At 40.4% G+C, this 12,341-nt stretch overlaps 1 protein-coding gene across 5 annotated transcripts in view; it reads right to left on the bottom strand.

Annotated features, from left to right (window-relative positions):
* Positions 1-12,341, bottom strand: part of UBE4A (ubiquitination factor E4A) — a 40,379-nt gene that overhangs the window by 5,602 nt on the left and 22,436 nt on the right. For all 5 annotated transcript variants that reach the window (XM_055273313.1, XM_055273315.1, XM_055273314.2 and 2 more), the window contains exons 13-19: positions 11,187-11,374; positions 9,233-9,333; positions 9,023-9,136; positions 7,354-7,528; positions 4,082-4,262; positions 3,251-3,398; positions 1,151-1,308 (exon numbers count right to left, since the gene is read on the bottom strand). In XM_055273313.1, coding sequence (XP_055129288.1) covers positions 1,151-1,308; positions 3,251-3,398; positions 4,082-4,262; positions 7,354-7,528; positions 9,023-9,136; positions 9,233-9,333; positions 11,187-11,374 — 1,065 coding nt within the window. The remainder of the gene's footprint in view (positions 1-1,150; positions 1,309-3,250; positions 3,399-4,081; positions 4,263-7,353; positions 7,529-9,022; positions 9,137-9,232; positions 9,334-11,186; positions 11,375-12,341) is intronic.

Raw genomic sequence — 12,341 nt, 5'->3', positions numbered from 1 at the left:
CTCACCTGTAGTCTCAGCTATTCGGGAGGCTGAGGCTGGAGAATCACTTGATCCTGGGAGGTGGAGCTTGCAGTGAGCTGAGATCGCGCCACTGCACTCTAGCCTTGGTGACAGAGCGAGACTCTGTCGCAAAAATAAAAAAACAGGCCAGGCGCAGTGGCTCACACCTGTAATCCCAGCACTTTGGGAGGCTGAGGCGGGTGGATTGCTTGAACCCAGGAGTTCAAGACCAGCCCGGGCAACATGGTGAAACCTTGTCTCTACAAAACATACAAAAATTAGTTGGGCGTGTTAGTGCATGCCTGTAGTCCCAGTTACTCCAGAGGCTGAGGTAGGAGGATCACCTGAGCCCAGGCTGGAGTGCGGTGCTGCGATCTCGGCTTACTGAAACCTCTGCCTTCTGGGCTCAAGCAATTCTCCTGCCTCAGCCTCCCGAGTAACTTGGACTACATGTGTGCACCACCATGCCCCTCTAATTTTTTGTATTTTAGTAGAGATGGGGTTTTACCATGTTGGCCAGGCTGGTCTCAAACTCCTGACCTCAAGTGATCCATCTGCCTCGGCCTCCCAAAGTGCTGGGATTACAGGCATAAGCCACTGCACCCAGCCAGAAATTATTTTCTTTTCTTTTTTTTTTCTTGAGACGGAGTCTTGCTCTGTCGCCCAGGCTGGAGTGCAGTGGCGCAATCTTGGCTCACTGCAAGCTCCGCCTCCCAGGTTCACGCCATTCTCCTGCCTCAGCCTCTCCGAGTAGCTGGGACTACAGGCGCCCGCCACCACGCCCGGCTAATTTTTTGTATTTTTAGTAGAGACGGGGTTTCACCGTGGTCTCGATCTCCTGACCTCATGATCTGCCCGCCTCGGCCTCCCAAAGTGCTGGGATTACAAGTGTGAGCCACCGCGCCCGACCCAGAAATTATTTTCTTAAGGCAGGAAGAGGTAAGGTTAGAGTTATCATTTCTCAACAGAATATTTTGTTTTGAAATGTTTATATCCTAGCAATTGAAACCAAAATGTCTTCCAACATAACAGTAAATCAATAATATGTGGTATGTATTGGGTGCAAAGTACTGTATTAGGTGCCTGGGAGAAAAAGATAGCAAACTAATATATATATGTGCTCTTGAGTCTGTTTTTGGGACTGGCCTACCTGAGCAAATGTCTTGCAATGGTGGATCTATCCACAGTGACTCTGGAAGATGGCAGCACCACAGGGTCACACATCAGTGTGCTCATAATGGGATCCAGGAACTCATCACAGGCATCTGCATAGGTTTCCTCTTCCTGTTGTTGGAGGTCTGCAAGAGACTGAGTATACAACATCTGGTAGTTAAAGGGAATTCACAGTGTAGCTGAATTTAGCGTGCTCAATGACAGAGCGAGACTCTGTCTCAAAAATAAAAAAACAGGTCATTAATAACCCTTGACAGTGATAGTGACACATGTGAGCTTCATTTTCTCAAAAACAAGCCAAGATAGATATTCTAAGAACAAATTAAGCATTGAGCCCCAACTCTGGACCTTTAGGTTGGCTCAGCTGCTGGCAGTCATACTGGAAATGGGTTTAAATGTTAGGAGGAAAGGAAATACATCACATACAACATCCATCTGGCAACAGTTCTGTTGTAAATGCCATAATTCAAAAGGGGACGGAGAAGGGGGAATGGAGGAGGGTATTACTTGCATAATTAGAGTCACTCATGCAGCCTGTGTATGAAAAGCTGTTTTTGATTTTTGATACAAACAGGTATAGGAATTTTAAAGTCATTTTGATATTTAATTCCTTCACAACTCGAGTTCCTCAGGGATCCACCTGGCTAAGCTCTAAACAAAGACGAAGTCCAACTCAATAAAAAAGAAACTCAATGGAGGGAAGACTGACAGCAACAAGGAAGGTTTTCTATTAGACTTTTGTGCCATGATTTTCCTTCTTCTTACCTGCTAATAGAGCTCTGTCATACTCTAACCAAAGGGATTTAGCTAAATACAGTATAGTATTTTAATCTTTAAAATGTATGCATATTCCAATAAAAGCCAACTACCAACTACATAGAGACAATCAAAATAAAAATTAGTGACTGAAAACTACTCTTCTTTTTTTTTTTTTCTAAAAAGTTATTCTGTATTAACACCCTAGGTTTTAAAATCTATTGGTAACACTGTGCATAAACGTTTTCATAAAAACATCTTACATAAATGTGTACATTCTTCTCTTCTAGTTGAGGTTTCTTAAAATTTTTTTTTTTTTTTTTTTTTTGAGACGGAGTCTCGCTCTTTTGCCCAGGCCGGAGTGCAGTGGCGCTATCTTGGCTCACTGCAAGCTCCGCCTCCTGGGTTCACGCCATTCTCCTGCCTCAGCCTCCCGAGTAGCTGGGACTACAAGTGCCCGCCACTGCACCCAGCTGATTTTTTGTATTTTTAGTAGAGACGGGGTTTCACCGTGTTAGCCAGGATGGTCTCGATCTCCTGACCTCGTGATCTGCCCACCTTGACCTCCCAAAGTGCTGGGATTACAGGCGTGAGCCACCGTGCCCAACCTTTAAATTTATTTTTTCTTTTGTTTTTTTTTTAGATGGAATCTTGCTCTGTTGCCCAGGCTGGAGTGCAGTGGCGCGATCTCAGCTCACTGCAACCTCCGCCTCCCAGGTTCAAGCGATTCTCCTGCCTCAGCCTCCCGAGTAGCTGGGATTACAGGCGCCTGCCACCACACCCAGCTAATTTTTGTATTTTTAGTAGAGATGGGGTTTCAACATGCTGGTCAGGCTGGTGTTGAACTCCTGACCTCAAGTGATCTGCCTACCCTAGCTTCCCAAAGTGCTGGGATTACAAGCATGAGCCACTGTACCCAGCCGATTTCTTAAATTTCTATTCTCACTCTCATGTTGACAAGAATAAAACTAAGAATATTGTAGTTCTAAGTGACTGTCCAAAAAGAACCATCTGTTTATATTTTCTCTTGGTAATGCTCTTTTTCTCCCTGAAATAGAGTAAAAATCAGCACAGCTGAGGTGAAAATCTGATTTTTTTTGCATGGATTTTTAGGAGATGGGGTCTTGCTATCTTGCCAAGGCTGGAGTGTAGTGGCTATCCACAGGCATGATCATAGCACACTGCAGCTTCAAACTCTTGGGCTTAAGCGATCCTCTAGCTTTAGCCTCTAAAGTAGCTGGGACTACAGGCTTGAGCCACCATGCCTGGCTGACAATGTGGTTCTTAATGAAATCAGCAAACAATTCCTCCTCTTCCTTACCTTGATTCTCTCTGCCAAGTTGCTGAAAGCCACAATCATATTCCCAGGCTTATTTATTTTCTTCAAGACTCGAACTGTCTGTGCAAAGAGAGTTGGGGAATAGGAACGTCCATCCTTGGGCACAGTGGCACAGAAATTCTCCTCATCCCTGGAAGGTTAGCATCAGAAAAAAACTGATCACCAGAGGGTTGGTCAATGAAAGAGACAATAGGTAGGCTGCAGAACAAGTATTCTCACCACTTAAAAGCCATGAACATTCTTTTGATATAGAAAGACTTATTTTAATATATATATTATTTATAATATATAAATATTATAATATAGATTATTTATATATTATAAACAATATATTAAATATATTATATATTTAATATATACTTTTTGATACAGAAAGACTTTCTAGGAAGTCTATCAAGTATCATGTGACCTTAAAAGAATGCTACTTTTCTAAACAGCGGTACAACCAGTAAAGTTTCTCTTTGCACAGATCAAAGCAGAATACTGGAAATCTCAATGTCCCATGGGTCACACAAAATCTTATTAGTTTTTAGAGACAGAGTCCTTCTGTGTTGCCCAGGCTGGTCTCAAACTCCTGGCTTTAAGCAACCCTCCCACTTCAGCCTCCCAAGTAGCTTGGACCACAGGCACACAACACCTTGCCCAGATAAAATCTCCTTATTTAAAACTACAGAAAATTCCTTCATCAACCAACTAGGAATTAACCATTTCTTTTCTATTTTCACATAATTACCAACCGGTCATTCTACTATCAAAACCCTAAATCAAAACATTAGCATCCCCTCTGGCTTGACAGATTTCAATCTCAGGTACCCAAGATTTAAGTAGATAGTGCAGATATCTGATACAAGCTGCTGGGGTTTGAAGTCAAATTCGCTGAAGTCCTTGACTTTCAAGGCACCCATCTTGGGGCCAACCAGGTGTTGCAGGAAGTAGTTCAACATGGAGATGATGCGCTCAGCCAGGAAGGGATGCACAAAGAGTGACTTGATCTCTGGAAAAGAATCCAAAGTCTCTGAAAACTCAATCCATTAGCACTCTTTTCCTTATTAGGTATAGTTTATTTGGAGACCTCCGGGGACTACTGTTATTTTATTTCCAAAAATCTTGAAGGAACTACTTTTTTTTAAAACTAAGTAATTAATTTTCACTGCAGAAAATACAGACAAGCAAAAACCAAAACCAAACAAAAAACAGAAAAGACAAAAACTACCACCCGGAGATAAACACTGTTAACATCTTGCTAATTTAACATTTTGTCCTTCTAGCTTTTCTGTCCTTATTTACACACACACAGACATCTTTAAAACAAAAATGATCATATTTTACATATTCTGAAACTTACTGTTTTCAGTAACTATACTGCAAATACTTTATCATTTTAGTAAGTGTATGTCCCTGTGCTGTCCAACATAGTAGCCACTGGCCATATGTGGCTATTAAAATTAAAAATAAAAAATCCATTCCTCAGTCACACTAGCCACATGTGGCTAGTTAAGTATGGTTCTGGACAGCCCAGATTTATAGGATATTTGCACCATCACAGAAAGTTCTATAGAATAGGGGTGATTCACATAATCTTTTAAAAAAATGAAATGGGGTCTCACTATATTGCCCAGGCTGGTCTCAAACTCCTGGGCTCAAAGTGATCCTCCTGCCTTGGCTTCCAAAGTGTTAGAGGATTACAGGCATGAGCCACTGTGCCCAGCTGTTTTACACCATTTTTTTAAAAAATTATTTTTTATTTTTTTGAGACAGGGTCTTGCTGGTGCCTAGGCTGGAGTGCAGTGGCACGATCATGGTTCAAGGCAGTCTCAACCTCCTGGGCTCAAGTGATCCTCCTGCCTTGGCCTCCCAAAGTGCTGACATTACAGGTGTTAGCCACTGTACCCAGTCTGTTTTACATCATTTTTAATGGCTGACTTTTCTAGTTGTAACTGCACCATAAGTTATTTATTTAATGTCTTTACTGGTGGACATTTTTTACTATTTTCAGTTTTTTCCTACACTTATCAGTGAACTTCACTGTGGATGATACATCTTGTAGACTCATTGCTTCTTTTTTTTTTTGAGTCTCATTCTGTTGCCCAGGCTGGAGTGCAGTGGCGTGATCTCTGCTCACTGCAACCTCCACCTCCTAAGTTCAAGTGATTCTCCTACCTCAGCCTCTCAAGTAGCTGGGACTACAGGCATGTGCCGCCACACCTGGCTAATTTTTATAATTTTAGTATAGACGGGGTTTCACGATGTTGGCCAGGCTGGTCTCGAACTCCTGACCTCGTGATCCGCTCGCCTTGACCTCCCAAAGTGCTGGGATTACAGGCGTGAGCCACCGTGCCTGGCCTATCGTTTCTTCTTAATGAATCTGTAAGGAAATGCTATATGTTATAGGGCATGGATTCCAAAAATTAAAAAAAATAAATTTATACATGCCAAATTTAACAAGTCAGACAGTATCATAATGCTATGTTTGGTTGGTACTAATAGTTCTTGATCAGGTTTAGTCATTATCACAGATGCCCTCAATATATAGTCACATTTTTGGTTAAATAATTTTGTTTGTTATTATGTAAATATTATTCACAGCAGAGCCATGTGCTGTCCTAATGAGTACATAGTTCCTTTTTAGTATAACTTTTTGCTTATTTGCTTATTTTCAGAGCCTCTTATCACTAAATCCTTTCCAAACTCTCCATTGGAATTTAAAACTCTCAACATGGTCATTTCTAGCTGCTGATTAATCTTTGCTCCAACCTGGACTGCTTGCTCTACAGGCCTGCTATGCAGTGGTCACACAAGCTCCTTTTACCGTCATCCTGGGAATCTCCTTTGCGTCTCCCTTCATGTTGAATTCCACCTTCCTCCTCCTAGGTTTACTTTCCCTCAGAAAGTAAACCTAGCTGTGTCTCAGCTTCAAATGACACTGTTGAAAGTGCAAAGCCATTTTGATACTTAAACTATGGTAACATGACCTGACTTCTCTGGGATATTTTAGGGTCTTGTTTTTACCATGATTTCCTAAAATTTCACAATGTCATACCTCAGTATGGGTTTTAAAAAATTCTCTGTGCAGGGGCCTTGGCAAGCCCTTTCAACTTAGAGGCTTTGAGTCTTGGGGATTTTTTGGTATCTTTGATAACTTCCTCCCCTCCATTTTTCTCTTTTGAGACTTCCTAGATCCATCCTTTGTTTTCTTATCCTTTCTCTTCTAATTTCCATCTTTTTCCTTCTGTTCTACATTCATAGAAGAGTTCCTGGAATTTATATCTTCTAACTCTTTTACTGAATATTTAACATTTCCGAGGTAAAAGTTTCAATATCCAAGAGCTCTTTCTTATTCTTTAAATAATCTCTTTCATTGCCTCTTTGTTCTTGTTTTGTGGCTGTTGTATCTTCTCTTATCCCTCTGAGATTAAAAAGTTTTTTTAAAAAGTTTTTACAAAGTTTTCACCTATTTGTTTTTCACATTAGAGGATTTCTTCAAATGTCTGGTGATTATTGATTGTCATATCATATTTAGCTGAGACATTAAAAATGATAATTTCAGTACATAATCAGTATAAAAATGGACAGATTTCATGTTTTAACACTAAGTCTTGCAGTGCATATTTTATACTTATAGCACATCTCAATTCAGACCAGCTACATTTTAAATCCTTGAAAGCCGCATGTGGCAAGTGGCTACTGAATTGGACAGTGGAGCTACAGAGGGAGTACAGATAAATGTCTGTTAGATCCACCATATTTAACCAGGATTCAAGCATATTTCTCAGATTAACAAACATATATGTATATATGTGTGCGTACAGACACACATATATTTATATGGCTAATTTGTCCTCAAGTAAGATTTTACCACCTTACACTCTCTGGTAGCTGTGTGAGGGTGACCATTTCCTCATTTCCATGTCAACAATGGGCATCATCATTCTTTTTGAAGCTTCTCAAGTGATTCGTTTCCCTCCCAGATGTGGAGGATACTGTCACCAGGGTCTGAATTCTTAGTTTCAGCTGGGCTGATCCCCCAAGTGAAGCGGATCTTGGCCATTACTTTTTTGGGGGGAAGCAGTACTTCGTGTCCTTACCTGATGTGAGAAAGGCAAGGGTACCGATTGTTTCATTGGACATGATGTTATGGAAACGTGCCAGCTGTCCAAACATCTGTAGGCCAGCCTCCTTTTCTCGGCGGGCTTCTGGAGTCAGACTATCCCATTCACCTCGGTCCTTCTCAATTTGCTGAATCTTTATCTTGCTCAAATACTGCAGAAACCAGAGATGGGATATATCAGAAAAGAAAGGTGCAGTTGAAGGGACGTGACATTTAAGAGGTCCTCTTCAAAATCCAGTCAACTAAGCTGGGAAAACAAGGGATCATGTAAGAGACATGAGCCTTTATTTCTCAGCATAGGGCTGAAGCTCAAAAGAACTTTCAGGAAAAAAAGAAATTGTGGCTTCATACAGATTTGTTTCAGCTTGGGGAGATTCACAGGTAATCCCCCAAGAAATAGTATAGCATTGTGAAATGGAAAGAAGGATGAATAGTTTAATATATAAAACTCAGGCCAAGAAACAAAAAACTAAAAAACCCCACACTATAGTGAAAAAACAATGAATCCTTCCTGAAAGATGAAAACAAATCCCCCCTGCCAAATTGCTTTAAAAAAAAATCAAAGCTCTATCAAATATGCAAGATGCGTGGAAGAACCATAATTATTTAAAACTCTCTACCTCACGTCATCCTTCCTGTTGTAGCAAACAACTTGTTAAACTTACAGTCTCATGAAAATACCATCTGCTTCATGCTTTGTGTCACACACCTCTTGCTTAAAAGGGCCTGTCTGTAACAGGACCTATTCTCACTTTTGAGGAAAACCTATCTTAAATCCTAAAGTGTAGGATTATGAAGAAATCAGATCAAACCTTTCTCACAAATTAAACACAAGCTACTCAGGAGATTGCTGATCACAACGAGGAGCTCATGACTGTCTAAAGGCTACCCTCAGGATTTACCTGCTTCATCTCCCTTTAGGTCAGTGCCCTGTCCATCCTATACCCATCACAGGTAAGGGAAGTTTTGCTCTACAGCCAGCCAAGTTTTTATGGGAGAAATAAGCAGTTCCACCAGGGAAGGTTAAGGAAGTAATACAGCGAAGGAGCTGAGAGGCACCCAGCTGCATTTTATACTTTGTGAAACCTTTGTTTCACAATATAGCTAAGAATTTAGAAGGCAGTGGAAATATGAGAAGTATTGACAACTTGGAGCCTTTATATGAAAAAATAACCCAAATCAGAGATTTTCTTTCAAGCAGTGGTGCAAAAATCAGAATCTTTTAGGAAAGTGGGTTAAAAATCATTGTCTTAGTGAGATATTTTACTGACATGCTGGGATTAAAAGGGTTGAAAGTCACTGACCAAAAGCAAGCTCCTCTGATTTCTTTCTGTAGTGCTGGCCTGATGAATTACTCCTGCCAGTACAACTTAGTTTGGCTTCACCATATGGTATTTTAGACTCTGCCAAAATGTCCATCTCATGACGCTTCAATGACCCTTGATCTTGGTCTTTAATGAAATGAACTAGAAAGCTCTGTAATGACAAGCTTGGTGGCACACTATTAATCACAAATTTTTGGTGTTCAAGTCTGGTACTAGGGGCATAAGGACTGCTCTATTATGATTAAAAGGTAAAATGTATGTACCAATGATGATTTGATGGTATGGGGCAGTTAAATCTTTTTTTTTTTTTTTTTTTTTTACCTGTATGGCTTCATCCAAAAGGAAGATGGCATCATTCATTAGCAGGTTAAGAAAGCGGAGGAAAAGTGGGGGATTCATGGCTTCTAAATTCTTAGAGGCATAGTCAGCCAAATCCTGTAAGTCCCAGCCCACAAGAAAATCATTTTAGTAGTGAATTACAACCCACTGGGGCTTATATAAAGCAACAGGTTGCATCAAAAACTCTCTCACCTTAATGCTCTCCCGATAGGTATCTGTCCCCCACATGTATCTTAGGATAGGATACATGGGACGGCGGTAATTAAACTTTTGTTCAAATTGATGGGGGTCTCCTGGAATAAGGCAAGAGCAAAATATCAGCAAAGGCGGTGCCATAAGAGGAAGAGTTTATGCTTATGTGTAGTCATTTGCTTTGTAGTCATTTGCTTTTGTGTGTTAAGGCTACTAACAAAATCTGCCCCGGAGTTTCTAAAGGCCTAGAGTTATGGCCAAGTGTTTGCTCATTTCCTTACTGATGAAGTAAGGGAGAGACAGAGATAAAGGATACCTTACTCTGCAAGAGACAAGTACCAAGCTGTAAAATAAAGGTTAAGGGAAACAAATGCTTCCATATCTAAACATGAGTACTTCTCAGGCTTTAAATGAGGGGTCAGGGCTGGCCATTAAGGCAGTGAAAGCCATGTGCAGGACGGTACACTAAGCAATTCCCACATTCTTCACAGACAATATCCCAACTGTGTAGCCAACAGGTTCTTGATTACTCTGAAAAATGAGGTCAGAAGCTAAAAATCTGAGGCTTATACTGCTTTTGAAATACCAAAGGTATTACTAGAGCTCCATAGGCTGGGTCATAATAAAGGAAGAGTGTAGGATTTGGAGTCAAAAGACCTATGTTTTCATTCTGGCTCTGCTTAATCTAAGTCTCTTAAGCTTTTTCAGCTTCCACCTCCTCAGAAAATAAAACAGAAATTGTACTCCATTACAACGCTTTGGTTGTATGGTCACATAACGAGATAACTGCAGTGATTTATTATACAATTTCTTATGTATTATAAAGATTTCCATGCATTATTTCACTTAATCATCACTTTGACCCATTTTATAGATGAGGAAACTAAGGCTGATAGGTGAGAGAATTAAAAAAACCAGAATCCAAATATGGAAAGGCAGCCAGTAAAATGTAAAATGCCTCTTTAAATGTTAGTTGTATTTATCATTGGATGGTAGACATCCCTTTAAAAAATGGTCTTCAACAAGTTCTTAACATCTCTTATTTACTGAATGAGACAGGGTACTGTTTAAACAAACACAGGGGCTCAGGGTTAGATAGAGACGGAATGTTGCCTGTTGGTTTTTTTTTTGTTTTGAGAGGGATTTCTTGCTCTGTCATCCAGGCTGGAGTGCAGTGGTGCGATCTCAGCTCACTGCCACCTCCGCCTCCTGAATTCAAGTGATTCTCGTGCCTCTGCCTCCCAAGTGGCTGGGATTACAGGCATCCGCCACCATGCCTGGGTAATTTTTGTGTTTTGGTAGAGATGGGGTTTCACCACGTTGGCCAGGCTGGTCTCAAACTCATGAGCTCAAGTGATCCACCTACTTCGGCCTCTCAGAATGCTGGGATTACAAGCACGAGCCACTGTGCCTGTCTGCCTGCTGGTATTTTAAATCAAACCATTAGACCGTTGGAAAGTTAGATAGTCTGGTTAAGATAAGAGAATCTCTCAATCAGTACACTGCCTCTTTATGCACTATTCTGTAATTTTAAGGCAGAGAAATATAAAGACCCAAATAGTCTAATCTGAGTCTGATTTGATGATGCAACATAATAAGGGTGTTGAATATGTAGATTTCTTTAGGTGACACAGACCTGATTCTACCACTTGGTAGTTTGTTATGACATGGACAAATAATTTGATCTTTTGGGCAGTCATGTCTTCATATGTAAAACAAGGATAATTAAAAAAATAAAAAATAAATAAAACAGGGATAATAGAGTGAAACTTTTCAGATGGTGACAATGGGATAATGTTTAAAAAAAAAAAAAGCACTTATCATCAAGCCTGGCATATAGTAGGTATTCAGTAAGTAATGGCTTGACATTTCTTTGGTATCCAAATACAGATCAAACTGTGAAACTCCACTGGTATCAGCTTCTCAGTTCTGGGCTCAGCTTCATGACTGCTACCTGTAAATTCGATGTCCACAAAAACCTTGATTAGAGCCTCTGCAAGTTGGGGTGCATACTGAAAGTTGCAGAACACACGTTTCCGGTGGAACACACTGGATACCAAGGGATTTGGGGTCTGATCCAGGTGGGGCATCACTGCTTCCAACACCTCTGCTAATTTGGCCCTCAGGTGGGGATTCTTCATTCTGCAAAATGGGCAAAAAGCAAGATGAGCAGATAAGCTTAACTCCAAATTTATGACTCTGTTCTCTCCACATAAGAATCAAAATCCACCCTAAACCATATTATAGGAAAAAAAAAAGGATCCACTTCTGCAGTTTTAAGTTTGTCAGTTTCTTGGTGCGGGTGGGCAGGGGGTGGGGTGGTGATGCAGGGTACATCATTTAACTCTTGAGTTGACAGCCTACCAAATATGAGGGTGAGCACTTAAGTTTCTATTGAATGCTTAGCCATTGTTTACTTCTCTGTAATAATGCATTATTTACCGCTTACTATTCTCTGACAGTTTCATGTGGAATAAACTTGCCTTTTCAAGCTTTCTGAGGGTAAAGACTAGAATATAATTATACTACATTACCCATGACGCATACAGTGTATGCATAATACTTGCTGACTTATGACTTCTCATTAGGTATGCTCAGCTCAGTGAAGAATTGGCTTCTCTCTACTTATCACTGATACGGCTCAGGGAATTGTGGGTCATTCTCTTCATTGTGCAGCAAATCTTCACTTTTGTACACAGAGTTTCCATTTCCTTTAGCCTATGCATCAAAAAAATCAGGGAAGCAATTCTACAAGTCACAGTATCTTCCTTTGGAAAAGAGGACTAGAAGCTATGAGTGAGAAAACTTGAAATGAGAAATAACATTGACTTAAGTTTACTGCTCATCCAACTCAGAATAGCAAGAACAAGCTTTATTATCATATAATTATTAGATCGTTAGCACTTGGCTACCACTGGTAAGTTTCTGGCATTACGTTAACTACTTTAACCAGGGACTAGCAGTGGAATTCCCGTAAGATACTTATATGCAGGATTAAATTTTCTGTGGACAAAGTCCTTTGTTTATTATACCTCTCAACAGTGGGATTTCTGGCTACCCATATGGATGGTCAGGTGATTCCTTAATGTTACCATAACTTCTGAAGGCA

The sequence above is a fragment of the Symphalangus syndactylus genome, chromosome 3, assembly GCF_028878055.3.
Source record: "Symphalangus syndactylus isolate Jambi chromosome 3, NHGRI_mSymSyn1-v2.1_pri, whole genome shotgun sequence".
NCBI classification, from domain to species: Eukaryota; Metazoa; Chordata; class Mammalia; order Primates; family Hylobatidae; genus Symphalangus; species Symphalangus syndactylus.
The sequence above is the reverse complement of the archived record's forward strand: the minus strand, read 5'-3'. Positions and strand labels throughout refer to the sequence as shown.